Raw genomic sequence first — 23425 nt, 5'->3', positions numbered from 1 at the left:
TAATTGGTTTGTTTAGCTTTTGTGTTTCTTCCTTGGTCAGTCTTGGAAGGTTGTATTTTTCTAGAAAGTTGTCTGTTTCTTCTAGGTTTTCCAGCTTGTTGGCATATAGGTTTTCATAGTAGTCTTTAATAATTCTTTGTATTTCTGTGGAGTCTGTTGTGACTTTTCCATTCTCATTTCTGATTCTGTTGATTTGTGTTGATTCTCTTTTTCTCTTAATAAGTTTGGCTAGAGGCTTATCTATTTTGTTTATTTTCTCAAAGAACCAGCTCTTGATTTCACTGATTTTTGCTATTGTTTTATTCTTCTCAATTTTGTTTATTTCTTCTATGATCTTTATTATTTCCCTCCCTCTGCTGACTTTAGGCCTCATTTGTTCTTCTTTTTCCAATTTCGATAAGTGTGATGTTAGACTATTCATTTGGGATTGTTCTTCCTTCTTCAAGTGTGCCTGGATCGCTATATACTTTCCTCTTAGGACTGCTCTCACTGCATCCCACAGAAGTTGGGGCTTTGTGTTTTTGTTGTCATTTGTTTCTATATATTCTTTGATCTCTATTTTAATTTGTTCATTGATCCATAGATTATTCAGCAGCATGTTGTTAAGCTTCCATGTGTTTGTGAGCCTTTTTGTTTTCTTTGTAGAATTTATTTCTACTTTTATACCTTTGTGGTCTGAAAAATTGGTTGGTAGAATTTCAATATTTTGGATTTTGCTGAGGTTCTTTTTGTGGGCTAGTATGTGTCGATTGTGGAGAATGTTCCATGTGCACTTGAGAAGAATGTATATCCTGTTGCTTTTGGATGTAGAGTTCTATAGATGTCTATTAGGTCCATCTGCTCTACTGTGTTGTTCAGTCCTCTGTGTCCTTACTTATTTTCTGCCCGGTGGATCTATCCTTTGGGGTGAGTGGTGTGTTGACGTCTCCTAAAATGAATGCATTGCGGTCTATTTCCCCCTTTAGTTCTGTTCGTATTTGTTTCACATATGCTGGTGCTCCTGTGTTGGGGGCATATATATTTAGAATGGTCATGTCCTCTTGTTGGACTGAGCCCTTTATCATTATGTAGTGTCCTTCTTTATCTCTTGTTACTTTCTTTGTTTTGAAGTCTATTTTCTCTATTGTTAGTACTGCAACCCCTGCTTTCTTCTCTCTGTTGTTTGCCTGAAATATGTTTTTCCATCCCTTGACTTTTAGTCTGTACATGTCTTTGGGTTTGAGGTGAGTTTCTTGTAAGCAGCATATATATGGGTCTTGCTTTTTTATCCATTCCATTACTCTGTGTCTTTTGATTGATGCATTCAGTCCATTTACATTTAGGGTGACTATTGAAAGATATGTATTTATTGCCATTGCAGGCTTTAAATTCGTGGTTACCAAAGGTTCAAGGTTAGCCTCTTTAGTATCTTACCGCCTAACTTAGCTCGCTTATTGAGTTGTTATATACACTGTCTGCAGATTCTTTTGTTCTCTCCCTTCTTATTCCACCTCCTCCTTTCTTCATATGTTGTGTGTTTTGTTCTGTGCTCTTTTTAGGAGTGCTCCCATCTAGAGCAGTTTCTGTAAGATGCTCTGTAGAGGTGGTTTGTGGGATGCAAATTCCCTCAGCTTTTGCTTGTCTGGGAATTGTTTAATCCTGCCATCATATTTAAATGATAGTCATGCTGGATACAGTATCCTTGGTTCAAGGCCCTTCTGTTTCATTGCATTAAATATATCTTGTCATTCTCTTCTGGCCTGTAGGGTTTCTGTCAAGAAGTCTGATGTTAGCCTGATGGGTTTTCCTTTATAGGTGACCTTTTCCTCTCTAGCTGCCTTTTAAAACTCTTTCCTTGTCCTTGATCTTTGCCATTTTAATTATTATGTGTCTTGGTGTTGTCCTCCTTGGATCCTTTCTGTTGGGGGTTCTGTGTATTTCCATGGTCTGTTCGATTATTTCCTCCCCCAGTTTGGGGAAGTTTTCAGCAATTATTTCTTCCAAGATACTTTCCATCCTTTTTCCTCTCTCTTCTTCTTCTGGTACCCCTATAATGTGGATATTGTTCCTTTTGGATTGGTCACACAGTTCTCTTAATATTGTTTCATTCCTGGAGATCCTTTTGTCTCTCTCTATGTCAGCTTCTATGTGTTCCTGTTCTCTGGTTTCAATTCCATCAATGGCCTCTTGCATCTTATCCATTATGCCTTTAAATCCTTCCAGAGTTTGTTTCATTTCTGTGATCTCCTTTCTGGCATCTGTGATCTCCCTCCCGACTTCATCCCATTTCTCTTGCATATTTCTCTGCATCTCTGTCAGCATGTTTATGATTTTTATTTTGAATTCTTTGTCAGGAAGACTGTTTAGTTCTGTCTCCTTCTCTGGTGTCTCTGTGATCTTGGTTTGCCTGTAATTTTATCTTTTCATGGTGATAGGAATAGTTTGCAGAGCTGGGACTAGTGACGGCAGGAAGAACTTCCCTTCTTGTTGGTTTGTGGCCTTCCTCTCCTGGAAGAACAGCAACCTCTAGTGGCTTGTGCTGGGCAGCTGCGCACAGGCAGGGCTTCTGAGTCCTGCCCGGCTGCTCTGCAGTTTATCTCCGCTGTTGCTGTAGGCGTGGCCTGGCTCGGGCTGCTGCTCCAAAATGGTGGAGCCCCGTTGGAGGGGGAGTGGCTGGGAGGCTATTTATCTCCGTAAGGGGCCACAGTGCTCCCTGCAGCCCAGGGGATTAGAGTGCTCAGAGATCCCCGGATTCCCTACCTCTGGACTAAGTGTCCCACCCTGCCCCTTTAAAACTTCCAAAAAGCACCCGCCAAAACAAAACAACGACCACAAACAAACAAAAAAAAATGGCCGCTCGTTTTTCTTTATTCTCTGACGCCAGCCTCGGGCACCCGCTCACCGGACTTGCTGCCCTGTTTCCCTAGTATTGGGGTCCCTGTCCCTTTAAGACTTCCAAATAGCACTTGCCACAACAAAACAACAACAACAACAAAAAAAAGATGGCCACTCGCTTTTCTTTTGTACTCCGGCGCCGGCCTCTGGTACCCGCTCACTGTTCTTGCTGCCCTGTTTCCCTAGTATTGGGGTCCCTGTCCCTTTAAGACTTCCAAATAGCACTCGCCACAACAAAACAACAACAACAACAAAAAAAAAAAAGATGGCCACTCGCTTTTCTTTTGTACTCCGGCGCCGGCCTCTGGTACCCGCTCACTGTTCTTGCTGCCCTGTTTCCCTAGTATCCAGGGCCCCGTGCATGCACTGTGTCTGCACTCTGGTGCGGATGGCTGGGGCTGGGTGCTCAGCAGTCCTGGGATCCCTCTCCCTCCCTGCTGACTCCTCTCCTCCTGCTGGGAGCTGGGGGGAGGGACGCTCGGGTTCCGCCGGGCCAGGGCTTGTATCTTATCCCCTTCGCTAGGCGCTGGGTTCTCACAGGTGTGGATGTGGTCTGGATGTTGTCCTGTGTCCTCTGGTCTTTATTCTAGGAAGAGTTGTCTCTGTTATATTTTCATAGATATATGTGGTTTGGGGAGGAGATTTCCACTGCTCTACTCACGCTGCCATCCTGGCTCCTTCTGAAGGCTTTTATTTAAGGCTTGACACCTCTGTTACATTTTCTCCTCCACTAGGTCTTCTGGAGTGACCCCAGTGTCCCATTAGACTCTTCTTAGTGATCCAAAGTCTGGTCTAAAGTCCAAGGAGGAATATTCATGTCTTGCTGGAGTGTCTATTCAAATTAGGGAGAAAAGAAAGGCAGCATCTTAAGAATATAAGTATGTCTTAGCTTGGACTTCTATAACAAATACCATAGTCTGGATGGCTTAAACAACATTTCTGTCTCACATTTCTGGAGGCCAGAAATCCAAAATCAAGGTGCCAGCAGATTTGGTATATAGCAAGAGCCTGTTTTCTGACTTGCAGACAGCCACGTTTTTGGTGTATCCTCACAAGGCAGAAAGTGAGATCACCTTTCGCATGTCTTATCTTCTAAGGGCAATAATCCCACACAGGAAGGCTCAACCTTTATGACCTGATTACCTTCCAAAGGCCCCAGCTCCTAACTCCACCATACTGGGGATTCAAGCTTCAACATATGAATTTGGAGGTAGTGAGAAGACACACACAAATATTCAGTCCGTTATATACTTTGGTAGGCAGGGAAGTGGCAGTGAGGAACAAGTTATGTTGAACCCATTCCCTAGGAATTTTACTTCCTGGGAGAAGCAGAGAGAATCATCTTGCATTCACCATAAGCCAAACATTGCATTAGGAAAGCACTAGTCTCACCAGGATGAATACAATATTTTCTGACATCAAATAAAGAGACAAGACAATATAACGTGCTAGTGTTGTGATGGGATTAAGTGCAGAGCCAGTGTTGGGGGGTGGAGAGAGCCCACCTCTCTTGGGGGAGTCAGAAAAGCCTTTCAGAAGAGATGATGGTCAAACCGAGTCCTGATTTTCACCAGCGGAGAACAGCCTTCCCAGTCAGCACTATTAGAATATGCCAAGGTAAAAGTGAGAGAAAAAAGCATGGAGTGTGGAGAACAGTGACAAGAAAGTATGTGGGTGGACTAGCAAGGGGTCACACTAGAAGGGTGAAGTGTGGTCAATCCAGAAAGACTCAAGAATGTTTTTCTGAAGAGACTGGCCTCAGTGGGGTCAACCAGGTCATCCCAGAGGCGTGCAGGTTCCAAAGAGGTGGCCTAATGGGAGCACGGGCTGGGTCAAAGGCCACAGTTCCTGTCCCCTCCACCCCTCTTTATATCTCTCTTTTATTTTTAATTTGAAATTGGACCCAACTGTTATTTTTATGTTTTAAAAGTGCTCCTATAAGCAACTGAAAGTCATAAAATCTTTAATTAGGGAAGTTAAACGATCGTATTTACATTTCAGAAAGCTCATTCTGACTGCAGGGCAGGAGGCAAGGTCACAGAAAGGAGACATAAAAGGCAGGAAAGAAGACATTAGTTAGACTGCTAAAGGAACCCATACAAGGGGTGACAAAGGGTCCAAACCAAGGTAGTGATCAAAGCATGAACAGAAGTCAGGAGAGGAAACGGATTCTAGAGACATTTTAGAGATTGGTTGAATAGCCACAAACGCTACCACCACCCATAGCAGTTTCTGACGGTGCCTGAGAGGTTGTAGCAGGCAGGACATGCTGCACACACTTGGCCAGCCATTGGATTCATCTAGGATCAGCTGCTCCTCTTCAGCTCCAGGGAACATCCCCAAGAGGTGAGACAAGGGCCTCTTAGAACTTTCCAAAGCTGCTAAGGTTGTTGAGGGTGATACCGTCTGCGGACTGGTGTGACTGTGGAAGGTGACATCAAATTCAGCAGCTTATGGGTGAACATGGAAAAAGTCACCAATACAGAAAGTTTCTTCATTTGACTTACCGGTTCCAGAAGACTGATGTGGTATTTTGTCTCTTTTTTTTCTCTCTCTCTTCCATTTTCCATAAGCAATATTTTTTTTCCAATTCTAAAAAGAATGAAAGTTGGAAAAAATGGATTTAGTAATAAATTGAGCAAGCCATAGATATGGTTCATTTTATTATTGTCATTATGCTATATTACTTTACCTAATATCACGTGATATGATCTTTATTCAGATTGATCCTACAGTGAGCTGGCCTCATAACCAAGCGGAGTAGACTATGGACTATTGTGATTGCAGGTATGATGGTGCGATGCTTAACCCATATTTCATGCATCCAGTCGTTCAGTGACTATTTACCAAGCACCTACTTTGCAAAAGGCCTTATGATAGGTAGGCACAATCAAATGCAACACAGACGTACAGATGTGATCTTAATATAGCAGAGCTTGCAGCCAGCAGAGAAAACAAATATTAAACTAGCAACACACATAATTACTTGATCACTATGTGCTAACTGCTTTAAAGCTAAAAGAAAAGCTGCATGAGAGTCTAAGAACAGCAGACCTCACATGGTCCCACTTCCACGAGGAAGTAACTTTTGGCTTCTAAGCTGAAAGATAAGACACTTTTTCAGCAAACAAATAGGGAGGAGAAATTCAGGCAGAGCAGATGGTATAAAGTAGGAACGTGGGTACCAAACAGCTGGAAAAGGCCACTGTGGCCGGAGGCAGAAACCAACTGGGAGAATGGCTGGATGTACAGATTTGTAGGCCATATTAAGGTTTGGTTTGAGCCTAAAGGCCAAAGGAACACATTCGATGGAATTTAAGTAAAGGGTGAAATTTTCAGGCATATTTTTAAAGATTTCTCCAACTGCTTGGTTAAAATAAATCAGAATGGTACAGAAGTGGATTTACAGGAAACCAATTCAGTGACTCTTGTAAGACACTTCACTGAATTTCTCAGTTGCAGACCTGGATACCAACACCTTGAATTCTGGGGGTGAACGCAGCCAGAGCAGGTTGCATAGAGCAGGCTCAAACACGCCAGGCTGCAGAGTCAACACTGCATCCTGCTGCTAAGTTTGCTGTCCTGTGCCTAGCATGTCCCACGCTCCTAGGCCACAGCCTCCCCAGGGGCTGCATTGTACTGGGCCATGTGCCTGCTCCAGTTTCAGGATTTTCTGTTTCCTGTTTCTGCTATTCAGGACTGAAGCCTGTTCCTAAAACCTGCCTCTGACCTCTGCCTAACTGCACTAGTCCCTAAATTCTGCGGTTGTGCATCACACACCGGCCTCCCGGGAAAGCACTGTCTTCCCAAATAGAGCTCTTTTCTCCAGCTGCATCTACCTCAGCTGTTGATTCCCCTCTGGTTTCAGCTCTGCCCTGGCTCAGACTCCTCACATCATCCCTCCCTCTGTTCTCCAAAGGTGTTTCTACAGCAAGGCTGCTGGAATTATGAAAATCAACAACAGTAAGTAGCTTCTGGTGGTGAGGTATCAATCTAGGAGATCTTCCCTTGAGCAGCAGAGAGCTTTCTTGTTTCTTATTCTTGTGAGACATCAAGGTAAGACTTTTTTTTTAACAATTCCACTAAAAGTACAGTTCCAGCATTACTGAGGCGCTTAGGCACATGGTTATCGGAAAACTCAGGATCATGTTTTATGGCAACAAATCTAAGCATTGCAAGCTCAAACGTTTTCTCAAAAATGTTTAACTGTTGAGGTTTGTTTGCATTTAACTGGCCTGCATGCCTAACTTCCCTATTTCTCTGGATTTCCTGCAGTAAAAATGATACACCTCAGTGAAAAAAGATACTGGGATGTGAAAAGAAGTGCTAAGAGTCAAGGAGCTACTGGCATTTAATCTATAAAGGGTGTGCTGTTAGATTTAATAAACATTTCTGGGTAGTCAGCATTTTTTTTCTTCTTCTTTATGAAGAGGCCTCTGAGCACATGAGCAAATTTAAATCAAAATATGAAATACAGTCATAGCAGGATACAGCAAATAATTCTCCACCCTTATGCTTTCTCTATCCCTGAAAGTAAAGAGAAAAAAGTTTTCCCTGAGTTTGCTAGGATACATTTTTTTTTGTTTCTATTTTTCCTTTGCCAGTCCTGGCAAATAGGACCTTCCATAGAAATTATTTAGTGTCTCATTCCCTAAACCTAAAATCTGAAAAGCATTCATAAGTTTCAAGATAGCATCTTTTTGACATATCCCATAAGGGGTTAACATCCAAAACATAAAGAACTCACATGCCTCAACACCCAGAAAACAAATAACCTGATTAAAAAATGGGCAGAGGATCTGAACAGACACTTTCCCAAATAAGAAATTCAGATGGCCAACAGGCACATGAAAAGATGCTCCATTTCGCTAATCAGCAAATTAAAACCACAATGAGATATCACCTTATACCAGTTCGGATGGCCAACATCGAAAAGAAGAGGAACAACAAATGCTGGCAAGGATGTGGGGAAAGGGAAACCCTCCTACATTGCTGGTGGGAATGTAAACTAGTTCAACCATTGTGTAAAGCAGTATGGAGGTTCCTCAAAAAACTAAAAACAGAAATATCATTTGACCCAGGAACTCCACTCCTAGGAATTTACCCAAAGAAAACAAGATCACAGATTCAAAAAGACATGCACTCCTATGTTTATTACAGCACTATTTAAAATAGCCAAGACCTAGAAGCAACCCAAGTGTCCATCAGTAGATGAATGGATAAAGATGTGGTACATGTACACAATGGAGTATTACACAGCCATAAGAAGAAAACATATCCTACCATTTCTAACAACGTGGATGGAGCTAGAGGGTATTATGCTCAGTGAAATAAGCCAGGCGGAGAAAGACAAGTACCAAATGATTTCACTCATCTGTGGAAGATAACAACAAAGTAAAACTGAAGAAACAAAACAGCAGCAGGTTCACAGACTCCAAGAAGAGACTAGTATTTCCCAAAGGGGAGGGGTGCGGGACTAAGGGTAGGGAGGGAGAGAGGAGACTGAGCGGCATTATGATTAACACACATAATGTAGGGGGCTCACAGGGAAGGCAGTATAGCACAGAGAAGACAAATAGTGGCTCTACAGCATCTTACTACACTGATGGACAGTGGCTGTAATGGGATATGTCAGGGGATTTGATAATATGGGTGAATGCACTAAACATAATGTTGCTCATGTGAAACCATCATAAGATTATATATCAATGATACCTTAATTTTTAAAAAAGGAGCTCCAGAGGGTCTTACCCAAACGATCGCTACAAAAAAAAAAAATAGCATCTTTTGAAATCTGTGGTTGTGGTTCTTTTTCAAACACTTTTTTCTAAAAGTAGAATTCTTGATGTGACCAGAGCAAACACACACTGGGTGGAAAAAGTTTCTGCCAAATTGTGAGATTGATGTGAATTAAAGTAGCTGAAATGTAAGCCCGTGTTATTGTAATCTGAAGTGTTAAAGCATGCCCTTCATCTCAGAAATGCAAAATATTCTCAAATCAAGCATCTGGTGACTCTCAGCAAGGTCATATGCTTAGAGCTCTCCAGAGGAGGTAATTTGTCCCAAGAAACTTTGGGACGTTTTACTAAAATACTGACCCTTTATTTCATAATGCCGTTTAGAATTCTCCATTTGGGGATGTACTAGCATTACATTTTATTCTGTTAATCTGATCGCTGTCAAAAATTCCAAAGAATCTTATTGTCTTTTAAGATAGAATCCATAGTAAAAATATGTACGAGAATGAATGATGAAGCCTTAGGTGTTTTGATTAATAGCCTCTTACGCTGCCGTGGATGTCCCACCCATACTATTAACTTGTCTACTTTAGCACTCTGGGCTCTGTCCTCGGTTTTGGGATTTTCTTTACCCTTTCTCCCCTGCACTCTCACAGCACATACTTTAAAATCTGTAGACCCATTTATTTTTTCTGCAGTGATCAACATCAAAGAGCTTCAAACACTTGAGCTGCCAGTTGGAAATGGCAAGTCCCAGCTCCACCTGAGCAGAAATAAACTGGCCCCAAAAGGAAAGGTGAGCGGTAGCCTCAAAGAGATCCAATGGCAAAGCCTCTGTGGGAATTATGGAAGAACAATGTTATTTCTGCACATTAGGTATGTGAGCCCGGTGGCAGGGGGACCAAAATCTAAGGCTGGGCAAAAACAAGGGAAAGAGGCTTTGACTCCTTGTATCGAAATTGGTCAGGAGGGAACCAACTGTTCTTTTCCAATCTTTCCAAGAGAAAGTCCTACTAACCAGATGCCCTTCCTTAGCTCATCTTTTGTCTTGTTTCTTTTCTTTGGGGTTTTTTTATTTGCTGTGTGTTTGTTTTGTTTCCTAGATGTTTAGCTTCTGGTTCTCATCAAGCTCCAGTTCAGTGATCCTTTGTTTCTCTGTATTCATTAGGCTACTCCCAGAAATCTGGTATCTTCTAACTATATTTTTAACTCCAATACCAATAGTAGGACTTTCAGCTATGTTTACTTTTTTTTTTAACTGAGTCCCTGCTCCAGCGCCAGCTTCCCCTGTTCTGAGTTGGCTCAAACCTGTGACTTGCCTTCCACTGCAGGCTGCCCACCTTCATCTCTGAAGGGGGAAGGAGCTGTAAATTCTCCTTTGGCGTAATTCCTGTGAATTCATAATCCAAACATATACAACATAAATGAAAGCCAAATAGTTATCTCATAAGTATTGGAGAACATAGTTGATGTAGGGCAATATTTGTGTGAGTTTAATTATCTTTATCATAGGACAGAAACATTTTTAGTTTACCGAAGTAAAAGGAACATTAGGTCTCTAAGGGTCTTGAGGTTTTTCAACTTAGAGGGGCACTTAAGGAAAACAGAACAGACAGTTACAAATATGAAATTAGGAACAAAAGGGAACAGATGTTTGGAAAGAAAATAAATCACAACAAAATACCATTTAAAACACAAGTAAATATATTAAACATCACATAATAAAGGGAAAAATATAACAATGATTAAATTAATTGCCTGATAATCAATCCTCTCTAAGAAACTTTCTCTATTCTGGGGGTGGGGGAGGCCTTCTATTCTGAAAAACATGTAAAATTAATTGTAGCACAGAAGAATTAAAATACAGTTTTAAGTTGTTGCTCCATTATATTGAGCTGTGTAAATGTATAATCGAATTACTCTTACACTTCATGCTAAGTTGATGAATATTTTAGGTATGTTGTCACTGGAGCACTTATTTTTCAGTCTGTATTAATGCATTATTGGAAACTTTGTGTATTATTTCATCTGGAACTGCCCAACTTTCTAAGGACAAGATATGTCAGATACTCTAGGACATGTCCTGACATATCGGAACACACTATGCAGTAAGTCAGGAGACTTTTTCTCTGATTGTAATATTCCTAAAGATTCTGACCTATAAACATAGTAATCATTATATAAATATTATTTAGTGTGATTCTTATCCAAAAAAGGAAAAAATATGGTGCATTTGTAATTGTATCCTCTGCATTAGTAAGTATATTCCTGACAGGAGGGAACAACCATTCTGATTAGGTGATAATGAGAAATGAATACTCTACTTAAAATTCAACACTTCTGACAACAAGATGTATTTGCCACACACTAGTTTCCTGTATTTTAAACCTATCTCCTCTTTCACTGTCCACATACTTCAGTATCTGGTAGATAGGACATATGCATATCACAATATGACTTCTGATCTTCCACTTCTGTGTCACAGTACCAGGTGGACACCAGAAGTTTCCTGGAAGCAATTCTTTCAAAGGGATGGCTAATTATATATGAGTGACTGTCAGTTACTGCAACCCCAAAATGCCTGACACCAGAGAAAGTGTGAGGGAGAGACAGTCTGAGTGGAGACAGGAGTCTTAACCAACTTCAGATAAAAGTTAGCTAATTTTACAAAATCATATGACCATGTGAATTGGTAGAGCCATTCCGAGGGCCTCAGAAGGGACAGGCCTTGAAGGGTAAACTCTGTGGCTTCCCAGAAAGTTGCTTTAGAAGTTAACGTCATTGATCTTTCAAAATAGAATGGTTAGACTTATGATTTCTAGCACATAAGCAGCTTAGAAGTGGCTAAATCACCCTAACAAGTATAAAGAAAAAAAAACTGAAAAAAACAATTCTTCTTAGATCCACCAGAAAAATGAGATCACAGGGCAAACTGCTGTCCCCAAACCTGGAGAAACACACAGGTAGATATGGAGAATCACAACTTAATAGAGCAGAAATCACAAGCATAAATCTTCACAGGAACAAGAAGAAAATCTGAGCTGTGATTAATAAATTCCTGGAATCTCAGAATGGACAAGTGTGAGAGTTAAAAACTCAGGGAAATAGCCTTCATGGATGCAGCACACTCTTGATTTTTTCCTCCAGAAGCTCTACCAGGTCCTCACAGTGAATATCAGAGACATGTCCCCTCATACTTCCAGCAGACAGAAGAAACAGAAACTATTGGAAATATGCCAGGGTATTCTGCCCTCCCTCAAAACCTAATCTATGGGGTTTTACCAGAGCCTACCTCACCTGAGGGAAGGGCAATACCCAACTCTAGCCCCCTTAGCATTTCAGTCCCACCTAAAGTGGGGCAAAAGGGTGGAACTGAGAAGTCATGGTGAAGCCCACAGTCCAGGGGCCACAAGCTCACCAAAAGATGGGACCTAATCATAAGATTATAGAATACCTTCCTCTCCCCACACCTTATCACTACATTACTGAAGGTCTACTTACCGCAGTTCCTTTTACTAAATAAAGCATGCCCACCTCATTCCAGAAGCCTTCAAGGCATACTAAAAAGCAATATCCACACTCTGAACAGACAAACAATATCAGAACCAAAGTCAGTATGGCAAGCATGTTGGAATGATCAGAGCCGGAATTTTAATAACTAAGACTAATATGCAAAGGGCTTTAAGAGAAAAAGCACACAGGTATTTGATCGTAAAAAGCAATCGAAAAGACATGCTTCAGATTAGACACATTGTAAAAGAAATGGAGAATGGTTTAGTAGACTGGACATCACTGAAGAAAGACTCTGAGCTTGATGATGTAACAATAGAAAATTCCAGAACTGAAAAAGCAAAAAGAAAGGCTGAGAAAAAAAAAGACCAAAATATCCAAGAACTGTGGGGTAATTACAAAAGATGGAACATACATGTAATAGAAGGAAAAGAAAGAGAAAAGAACAGAAGAAATTTGAGGCAATACGGACTACGAGTTTCCGTGAACTAATGTCAAACATGAAGCCACAATCCAGGAAGCTCAGAGAGTTCCAAGCAGGATAAATTTAAAAAGAAACAAACAAAAACACCCCACACTTAGGTATATCATATTCAAGCTTCAGAAAATAAAAGATAAAGAAGAAAACCTTCTAAAGAGCCGGAGGAAAATAAGTATTATCTCCAAATTCTCAGAAAATACACAAGAAAAGTGTTGAGAGGGAAAAAGCCCACCAGTCTAGAGAATTCTGCTTCCTAGAAAATGATCCTTCAAAAGTGAAAGAGAAATAAACAAAAATTGATGAAATAGGTTGCTAGTAGACCCTCCTTACAAGAAATGTTAACATTTTTCATAAAAAAGGAAAATGATGTTCATCATAAATCCAGTACATGTAAAGAAAAGAAGAACACTGGAGTATGAATAAGTGTAGTAAAATAAAAATTTTTGTTGTTTTTTTCTTTGTTGACCTGACAAATAACAGTTTGCTCAAGACAATAAAGCAACAGTGAATTCATTGTCATATATATACCTGTGCATGCTTATGTATAAGTGAAGGGATGACAGAACTCAAGGGGTGGGAAGAAGGGATTAGGAATATTTTGTTATTACAAGGTACTTGCACTACCTATGAAGTGGTGTGCAGTTATTTGAAAGTGCTCTTGGATTAGTGATAAATGTATACTTCAAACTCTAAAGCTGTTTTTAAAAAGTGCTCTTGAATTAGTTATAAATGTATATTTCAAGCTCTAAAAATGTTTGAAATAAAAAGAAGTATAGTTGATTTGCTAAGAGAGGAGAGAAAAATGAATCATATAAAATGCTTGAAGGACAGAAAATGTGTGGAATACAAAAACAGGAATGAAGAACATAGATAACAAATTGAAAATAGTAAGATTTATAGCTATTAATCCAGCCATATCAAAAGTCATCTTAAATGTCCTGTGATCCAGCCATTCCACTCTAAGATATTCATCAAGAGGAATGTGAGCATATAGCCATACAAAGGCTTGTGCATAACGTTCATGGAAGTTTTATTTATGACAGCGAACCATTTCCCTATATCTCAAGGGATACAAAATCTAGTCCAAATCACATTGTCTCCAGTTTCAATTTGTATAAACCCCCTGTAACTAAATGTTCACATCCCCCAAATACGTTGAAATTCTAACACCCAGTGTAATGGTACAGGAGGTGGGGCTCTTGCGAGTAATTAGGTCATGAGTGGGGCCCTCATGAATGAGATCAGTGCTCTTATAAAGGGACACCCCCAAAGAGGTCTCTCTCCCTCTTTCTGCCATTTGTGGATACTCCGAGACATCACAGTCTGCAGCCCAAAAAGGGCCCCTACAGAACCTGACCATAGTGGCACCCTGGTCTCAGACCTCCAACCTCCTGAACCATGAGAAATAAATTTCTGTTGTTTATAAGCCACTCAGTCTAAGGTACTTCGTAATAGCAGCCTGAACTAAGACACCCGCTATTTGGTCTCTCTACTTCTGCCCTGTCTCCAGCCCTAGCAGTGTGTTGTCAAAATAGCAGCCCAATGATCTTTGCAAAGCTTTAAGTTCTACATGAATGAACACTCCCATGCTCTGACCTTCCCGCCCCCACCCACCTGCCTCTGTGACTTCATCTCCTACAGCTCTTCCTTACTTAGGTGCAGCCTTCTTGCTTTTCCTTACACATACCAAGCACGCTCTTTCATCCCAGATTTTGCACTTTCTCTTTCCTCTGCTTGGGCACTCTTTGGCCAGAGAGGCACATAGATGGCTCCCTCACTTCCTTCCAGTCTGTGCTCAAAGGCCTCCTTCTCCTTGGGGACTCTTGTGGATAAACCTATATAAAATAGCTGGCTCCACACCACCACCACCATTCCTTTCCCCTGATTAATTTTTCTCTGTAGTACTCCTCACCCTCTACCATATCGTATATTTACTTGTTTAATTATTGTCTCTAGTTTTTCACTACCGCTAGAATACAAGTTCCCCAAGAGTAAGAATTTTGCTCTGTTCACTGCTAGTCTCCAGCAACCAGAATAGTGCCTGGCAGGCATTCAAAAAATTATTGGATGCATTAATATTAGAATTGCATTATCTTTAATCTTTTGTTTGACATCTATAAATTGGTAGAGGTTTTCTGACATACTAGAAGTAATTTTAAATGAAAACCTTTACATTTAATTTACTTTGTTCCATTTTTGATGTGCTTTGTTTTAAAGTGACAGTCATTGTCCATCTTTTCTTCCCTTATCCCTACCCCATCATTCCATTTAATTTTAAATCTGACTATAATACTCCCTGATCACAGCATCCAAAGTATTACGTTACACTATTTCCTCTATTTCATATCTCAAGATTGGTACTAACCCAGGAAGGGAAGGAAGATGGGGGCTAGTGCTAAAATGTATCGTGGGCATTTTCCTATTGGTTTGTGATGGAAACTGCAACTGTAAAAGATAGAGGAAAGAAGAAAAGAAAAGAAACACAGGTTTTCCTGGCAGCACTATTTTCTTCACCCTGATCCTCTGGGTACTCAGCTAGCACATGGTATTTCACAGCCACTGCTCTTATAATGTCCTTCCACGTTATCATGATGATTGAAAAGCGTAATTTGATCACCCGCAGTTCATTGTTAAAGATGCATGGCAGTTATCACAATGTATAAGTAAGTTACTAGAGCAGGTATTTGTCCAAAATAGCTACCATTGTATTTAGTCTGCAGTCTCTGATTGTAGGCTCCTGGTCATTCCAGGTATGTGACTAGCACAAAATAAGAGTCTCGCTGTGATGCTGTTTTCTCACCCCATCCTGCTGAGGTAGCCGAGTTGCTTACAGAAAGAGGTTGCCTCAGGAGTTGCTGAGATCCTTTGCTGCTTAAAGAAAAATTATAATATGACCAGTGTGGAGGGTGTGAGATAACCTGCAAAGAACCAAAGAATCAAAAACAAGAAGAAATCCTGAGAAGGGGTATTTGACAAGCCTTTAGGAGCCCAGAAGCCAATCTAAGAAATTATAGAGGGAAGACTATTTTGATCTTCCTACTGGGCCTCAGGAAAGAGGAAGGGAAATGAAGAATACTAAAAAATGGCAAAAGGACACACATTTGAGAAGTTATTTCCTTAACTTGGCATGGACAAGTTCTAAATTACATAGATACTGCTACAGAAATGACTTAGCTGGTAGACATCCTTCATATCAAGCCCCGCTGGCAGTGGGGATGTTTCTCCAGCCCACTCTCAAGTCTTCCCACCTTTGATTAGCCTCACCTATATACCTCTGCTACTAACTGCTTCCTGAAAGGTCAACGCTGCGTAACCCAAGACTACAAAATGCGGCGTCCGGCCCCACCCAATGTTTGCCACAGGTGTTTTTAATCCTAAAAAATAAGTACCATTTCATACAAAATACTAGAAATGACTCTTGTACTCACAGATCATCCTGCAGGATGTACAACCACCTCTCCAGGGGACCTGGAGGAAAACTGTCCACTTCTTCCCTTTGATGCTCCTCCCACTTCCTACACAGACTTAAGGAAGACATCTGCCTGACAATATTCAGCTTGTCAAACTGGAGAATGAACAGTCCAAGCTCCCTTGCCACCTGCAAAAAAAGGAAAGCAGAAAGGATGTCAGAAGTATGTGCATTTCATTGTGCCCTCAGCCGATTCCCTGCTAATTATAAGAAGAATGATGGGTGCTGAATGGTTTTACAGTTCTCTTAATTTTGATCTTCCCTTCTGAAAAATGAATCTTTATGACTACTGAAACTCATGAGCTGCATGCATAAAATAGGGAAAGAAATTGCTGAAGGAAAAGTGGGTAGTTTAAAACATGTGACTCTTTTGCCTATTCAAATGCTTGGTCCAATATGCACAAAACTCTACTTGCTGGCGTCTAGGAAGAAAGTTGATAGCAGAAAGGATGCAGGTTCCCTAAAGGGTTTGAAAATCAATTCCAAGCTTCCACAAATAAAGATTTGCAGATAACATAAGTAAAGTGCTGACACACTCCTATCTGTTCCCCGTGTAGCCTCTCTTGTCTTTGTCCCCATTCAACTTTATTCGCCCTCTTCTCTCCTCCTTTTCCACATTCCCACAGCAGCCCCACATACAACGTAGAAAACATTGAGAAAACAGAGGCAATCACTTATGCCCACTTGGGAAGTACTTGTTTGTGTATACTGTTGTAAATTCCTATGAGGCAGACATATTTATTTAGATATGTGCCTTAGAAATATTTCCTATGACAAATAAGTACGTAATGGATATTATTTGAGGGACTCATAAAGGTGCCTTTAGACTCTACTTCCCTATGACATTTCAACAAATAAACAAGTGAATCCAAAACACTACTTCCTTCGTGGACATTGGTCTTTATTGGCTGCGCAATCCATTCACCTTCCCCTGATTTCCTATCAGGATACTACCTCTCTGCCATTGTATGTGGTCATGGTAGATGGACAGCTGCCGTCTTTGGAAGCCAAGGGACCCAGGTCCTTTCTCTGGCGGACCCAAGGGTCCAATGACTGATAACCGTGGTCAAGCAGGTTGTCTCTCTCGGGACTATGAATCTTGAGTCAGTGGTGCGAGAATGTAGGAAACACTGCAGAGATGATTCCACCTCAGTGGCAGCAAAAGAGAAGAGGTGTGCTAACCAGGCATCTTTTGCCAGGGCTGGTTACTGTCCTTCCTGCTTCCTGGTCCTCTCAAGCTGCCTGTGCCTCTCTCTGCTCCAGAGCCTCGCCTCACAGCCTCCTAGCCTGTTACCCTGAATAGACAAGCACCCTATTCACCCCATCCCTGCCACCCAAGTCTTAAATAAATTCCCTTTTGTTTAAAGGAACAGCAGTCAGTTTCTATGGACCTCAATTAGGGCCATCGATAGGGTACCCTAGAGGTAAAAGTGAATCTTCAAAAGGAAATTTGCGAACTTTTCCTGATGTCGATGGAACCTCACGTAGGAGGGAAATTCGACAGTGTTTCCCTACTACATAGCGAAGTAGACCACACAACTTGTAAAGAAATGCATTTTTAAACTATTTTCTCTTAAAATCTTCAATATGTTCTAGTTAAGTGGGAGCCAGTGAAAAGGGGACCATTATTTATGTAGGAGACATTCCCTCCACTTTAGGACAGGTTAGTGAGAAGGATATTCATAGATAAAACCAAGGATTTAAAACTTGGCATACTGTGAAACCTGAAACACTCTAAAATATCTCTAGGTTAGGGAGAGTTCGAGATAAAAGACCAAATGACCAGAGTACTGGCTGTGGCAGGAATGGACGTGATAAAAGGACGTGTCATCCATGGCCCCAATTAATACTTCTGTTGAGAGACAGCTGAGTCATGAAATGAGAGAGCAAAGAACTGCGAATGAGTAGAAAGGAGCCCATGGATGCGAGAAGATCACATAAGGAAACAAAATTGCACCCTCACCACGGTAGAGAATGACTCCACTTGGCTAAGTTTACTAACGAGCTTGACTATGTATCCCTAATTTTGTTAGGAATTTGCCTTTGCTATGTGTCTCTACCACTTATAATTTTTTTAATATTATAGAAAAAAAATCCTCAGTGATTGTGTATTCTGTGGAATAGTAATTCTGCATCCTGCGGGCCACACAGAACCTGAGCTGAATAGAATGCCTGCATGTTGGTGTGTGAGAGAGATAAGCATTAAGTTTACAGGAAGGCAAGAAGGAGGATGGGTGGAAATGCAAGTCTGTCTTGCCTGAATCAAGGTTCATGATGAAAAGAAAGAAAAGCCAACATAGAGATTGCAAGTGCTCATTTACTAATGTTTACAACTATCAAGTCACTATGTTGTACAACTGAACCAATATAATATTGTACATCAACTATATTCCAATTTTTAAAAAAGACTGCAGTACTTAAGAAGTACTGGGAAGGAAAAACATAACAAAATTCTTATATAAGAGCTCTGTGAGACATACATGTTCAAGGACCAGCAAAAAAAATGACAGAACTGACTGAAGAAGAATCAAGAGAACTTAAAATACACTGTAACAGAAGCAAAAAGACATTTAGGAAAAATGCGGCACACATCAAGGAAACTGCTGATAAAGAAAAGGCCTTCGTACTGAGTCATATATAAACATATATTACGGCACTAAATTTTTCCTGATTTTTAATGAAAACACACTCATCATTTAATTTGATGAAAAGCTGAAGATACCAAAGGACATGTCATTTGCAAGATACCGAAGATGTATTGACATTTCCCCACAGCATCATTATTTTTGGAGAACGTGTTAAATATGCGCATGTCTGTTTTAGTGGCAAGAATTAGAGAGCCAGAGCCGCAGACGTGTGTTTGACCAGTAGGAACAGGAACGCAGCCAAAGGGGGTGAGTCCAAAGTTAACCCCAGCAGTGGTTCTGTGTAATTATGATTTGCTTAAATACTGTACATGGAAAGAAAGGCACTTGGGAGTTAACAACCTTGGGGTCAAATTTGAGCGCCAGTCAGCTTTTTCTATGTGTGTAATCTCGGACAATTATTCACTCTCTTCAAGCTTCAATACGCTCATCTCTTAAAAAAACAAAAAAACTGAATACCATCTACGTCAGTGAAGCTTGCATTTGATAGTGTACATATATGGCTAATAATATATGTGTGTATAATGTTCAATACAATATTGACACTATTTTTTAATACTTGTACCTATGTAGCAAGATTTCAGAAGCTCCGATTTGCTGTCTCCCTTCTTTCCTCACCCCTACCACCATTCGAAGAAAAAAAAAACACAAGACTTCCCCACTAATTCTCAGATGAAACCTGCAAATCTCATTTTAAGTTAAACTATTTAGCTAAAAACTGTACTATTTTAAAATTTTTTAAAATACTGAAAGATCACACATTAGGTTTACATTTATGAAATCCTTGGCTGAGAGTGTATCTTAAAGGAGGCTGAAAGTCCATGAAAACCCTAAACCCATTTGTAATAGAAGCACAGATGCACCATCCTGAGAAGGTCCCACTTAACTAGACCTGAGAAGGGACAGGGAACCTGGGAATACAGAGACGAATTTTATCTCCTTTATGGTTATTATCTCCTAGAGGCAAACTTAGGAATTTGGAAAGTTGTTTGGGGGAGAAAAAGATATGCTTGGTATTCAACAGTTAGGATTTTCTATAGGGTCATAAGGGTAAAATATAAAAGGCTTTAGTAAAATGCAGCCACTCATAATACATTTTTATTTATTCTCAGAGCTCTTGGGACTTTCTAGACACATTACAATTCAGTCTCAATTTATCTTCACAAGGGTGTCACTAAGGAGTGTAAGGAGGAGGTATAACTCTATTATCTTCAGATTACAGATACAGAAGAGAAATCAGAGACAGATAAAGCAATTTATCTGTAGCCTCACTACACGTAAGTAGTTGGGCAGGGAATAGAACCGGTCATATAATAGATACCTCCCCTGTCAGATAAGGGCACCAGTGTCCCAGCCCAGCTGGGACCTGCGTTTTTCTGAATCCTTAGTACCAACCTATCGAAGGATGGAAAGATGGGATCTTATTCAGAGAAATAACACTGAACCTTACTGTCTCTAACAAATCATTGCAAATACGTGTGCTGTGGACTTGGTGGTGGTTAGGTAAGGCAGGGGCTGAGATAATCTAAAGTTCCGAGCAGGTTTCGGTCCATTAGCTGAGTCTCCGTGCGCCGTGTGAAGCCTGCGGCGCCCCCCTCTGCTGCCCCGCCCACCATACCCTCCTTCAGCTGGCTTTAGTCCTAGTATTGTTGAGAAAGTCCCTTTGCAACTCTTGCACGAATGAATGGGTCCTGAATCTTACACTAGCATCTCCACCCACCAAGCCAGAATTGCACAGCAGCCTCTATGAGGTAAAAATTAGGACATGAATAGCTCTGGCACGGAGCCAGCTCTGAGGCAACATTTCACTTTGCTTTTCATTCCAAAGTCATTGTTCAGGAGAAAACAAAGGAAAAGCCCAGCGTGAGTATTTTCATATAAGAATAATAAACAAGAGCTCACTCACTAGTTTTGTTGATAAAAATCTACTTCCCTTGTTTCTTAAGAAAAATGAAATGAGACAGTAGAATAACTATTAAAACAGAATGTTTAAGATTACATAGTTAAGATGATTTGTTTGGGGCACAGGTATTAAAAGGTGTCTCAAGCCTTAAATCAAAGTCTTTCTGAACTTATGATTATGACCAGTTTGGATATAGGTGAGGAAAACTGCATTCAAAAATCTGTGAATGTGGTCCACCCTAACCTGCTTCAGTCAGCCAGGGACCTGCCAGGTTTTCCTTGTGGGTCAGAGCACCCTTAGAAGCTTCACCAGAAGAGTGAGCAAGGCCTCAGCGGGTCCCTGCAGTGGGTGCTTCTAGGCATGAAGTGGGGGTGCAGGGTTGAAGAAAAAAAATCTGTGAATGGCTTAGATACAAACCCCTCCCTCTGACCATGCAGACCAAAATAAAATCCCCATCTGTTCTTTAATCTTTTCCAGTTTGAATGAGAACTGATATATACATCACCGTATAAGTTTAAGGTGTGGTTGGATTTACAATATATTGGGAAATGATCACCTCAGTAGGTTTAGTTGGCATCCATCACCTCATATAGATACAAAGAAAAGAAAGGAAAAAAGCATTTCACCTGAGATGAGAACTCAGAATTTACTCTCACCCAACAGTGACTGTAGTCACCATGTTGCACATTACATCCCTAGTCCTTGTTTATCTTACAATTGGAAGTTTGTCTCTTTTGTCCACCTTCCTTCAATTCCCCACCCCCACCCTTTCTTTCTTTTATTAAGACTGTTTTTAGAGCAGTTTGAGATTCACAGAGATATTGAGGGGAAGGTACGGAGATTTCGCATAAGACGCTGCATACGCATAGTCTCCTGAATTATCAAAATCCACACCTAAGTGGTCATTTGTAAGAAGACATGAACCTGCACTGACACATCATAAGCACCCAAAGTCCCTAATTTATATTATAGTTCATGCTTGGTGGCATATAGTCTACGGATTTGGACAAAGGTACAATGACATACCTTTTATTACACGATCATGTAGAGTATTTTAACTGCCATAAATATCCTCTGTATTCTGCCTGTTTATCCCTCCCTACTCTCCCAGCCCTGGCAATCACTGATCTTTCTACTGTCTCCATTATTTTGCCTTCTCCCGAATGTCCTGCAGGTGGAATCATACAATATATAGGCTTTTCAGATTGGCTTCTTTCACTTCGTAAATACCTATTTAGGGTTCCTCCATGCCTTTCCATAGCTTGATAGCTACTTTCTTTTTAGGGCTGAATAATATGCCATTGTCTGGATGTACCACAATTTATTTATTAATTCATCTACTGAAGGGTATTACGGTTGCTCCCAAGTTTTGGTAATTCTGAGTAAAGTCATTATAAATATCCATGTTCACGCTTTAGTGGGGATATATGTTTCATATTCCTTAGGGTAATACCAAGGAAAACAATTGCTGGATTATATGATAAGGGTATGTTCAGTTTTGTAAGAAACTACCAAATTGTTTTCCAAAGTGGCTACACCATTTTGCCTTCCCACCAGCAATGAATGAGAGTTCCTATTCCTCACCACCATTTGATGTTGTCAGTGTTTGGGATTTTGACCATTCTAATCAGTGTTTAGTGGTATCTCATTTTTAATTTGCATTTCCCTAATGCCATATGATGTGGAACATCTTATCATATATTTATTTGCCATCTATATATCTCCTTTCATGAGGTGTCTGTTCAGGCCTTTTGACCATTCTAAAACCTGACCTTTTTCTTATTGTTGAGTTTAAAGAGTTCTTTGGATATTTTGGATGATAGTCCTTTAACAGATGTGTCTTTTGCAAGTATTTCCTCCCAGTCTGTGGCTTATCTTCTCATTCTCTTGGCAGTGTCTTTTGCCAAACAGGAATTTTTCATTTACTGAAGTCTAGTTTATCAACTGTTTCTTTAACGGATTGTGCCCATGGTGTTGTATCTAAAGAGTCATCCCATGCCCCATGCCATCTAGGCTTTCTCCTATGTTATCTTCTAGGAGTTTTATACTTTTGTGTTTTACATTAGGTCTATGATCCATCTTGAGTTAATTTTATGAAATCTGCATCTTAATATTTTTGTGGATGTCCATTTTTTCTAGCACCATGTGTTGAAAAGACTATCTTTGCTCCACTGTATTGCCCTTGATCCTTTATCAAACATCAGTTGACTACATTTATGGGTCAATTTCTGAGCTGTCTATTCTATTCCATTTGTCTATTCTATTTGTGCGTTCTTCCCCCAATACCACACTGTGTTGATTACTGTAGCTTATAGTATAGTAACCCCCCATCCATGGGGAATATGTTCCAAGGACCCCCAATGTATGCCTGAAACTGAAATAGTACCAAACCCCATATATACTGTTTTTTTTCCTATACACATATACCTATGATAAATTTATGAATAGGCATATTCAGATATTAACAATAACTAATAATAAAATAGAACAATTATAACAATATACTATAAAAAAGTTACATGAATGTGGTCTCTCACTTCCTTTCAAAATATCTTACACTGTACTCACCCTTCTTCTTGTGATGATGTGAAATGATAAAATGCCTATGGGATGAGATGAAGTGAGGTGAATGATGTAGGCATTGCGATGTAGTGTTGGGCTACTACTGACCTTCTGATAATATGTCAGGAGGATCATCTGCTTCCAGACCACAGTCGACCACAGGCAACTAAAACTGCTGAAAAGGAAACTGTTGAATAAGGAACCACTGTATGTCTTGAAGTCAGGCTGTGTCACCCCTCTGAC

General features: G+C 40.4%; 1 protein-coding gene and 1 non-coding gene across 2 annotated transcripts in view; one reads left to right on the top strand and one right to left on the bottom strand.

The window, feature by feature from the left end:
• Nucleotides 1-4827: 4827 nt before the first annotated feature.
• Nucleotides 4828-23425, bottom strand: part of LOC140846593 (uncharacterized) — an 83627-nt gene continuing 65029 nt past the window's right edge. The window contains exons 2-4 of the mRNA XM_073223547.1: nucleotides 16032-16201; nucleotides 5382-5466; nucleotides 4828-5296 (exon numbers count right to left, since the gene is read on the bottom strand). Of these exons, the coding sequence (XP_073079648.1) occupies nucleotides 5237-5296; nucleotides 5382-5466; nucleotides 16032-16201 (315 nt within the window). The 3' untranslated portion in view covers nucleotides 4828-5236. The remainder of the gene's footprint in view (nucleotides 5297-5381; nucleotides 5467-16031; nucleotides 16202-23425) is intronic.
• LOC118973329 (small nucleolar RNA SNORA52) lies at nucleotides 20850-20984 on the top strand. The gene has a single exon (XR_005062601.2). It is a non-coding gene; the product is annotated as a small nucleolar RNA SNORA52 (small nucleolar RNA).

The sequence above is a fragment of the Manis javanica genome, chromosome 15 (assembly GCF_040802235.1).
Source record: "Manis javanica isolate MJ-LG chromosome 15, MJ_LKY, whole genome shotgun sequence".
NCBI classification, from domain to species: domain Eukaryota; kingdom Metazoa; phylum Chordata; class Mammalia; order Pholidota; family Manidae; genus Manis; species Manis javanica.
Note: the sequence above shows the minus strand (reverse complement) of the source record. Positions and strands in the feature narration are given on the sequence as shown.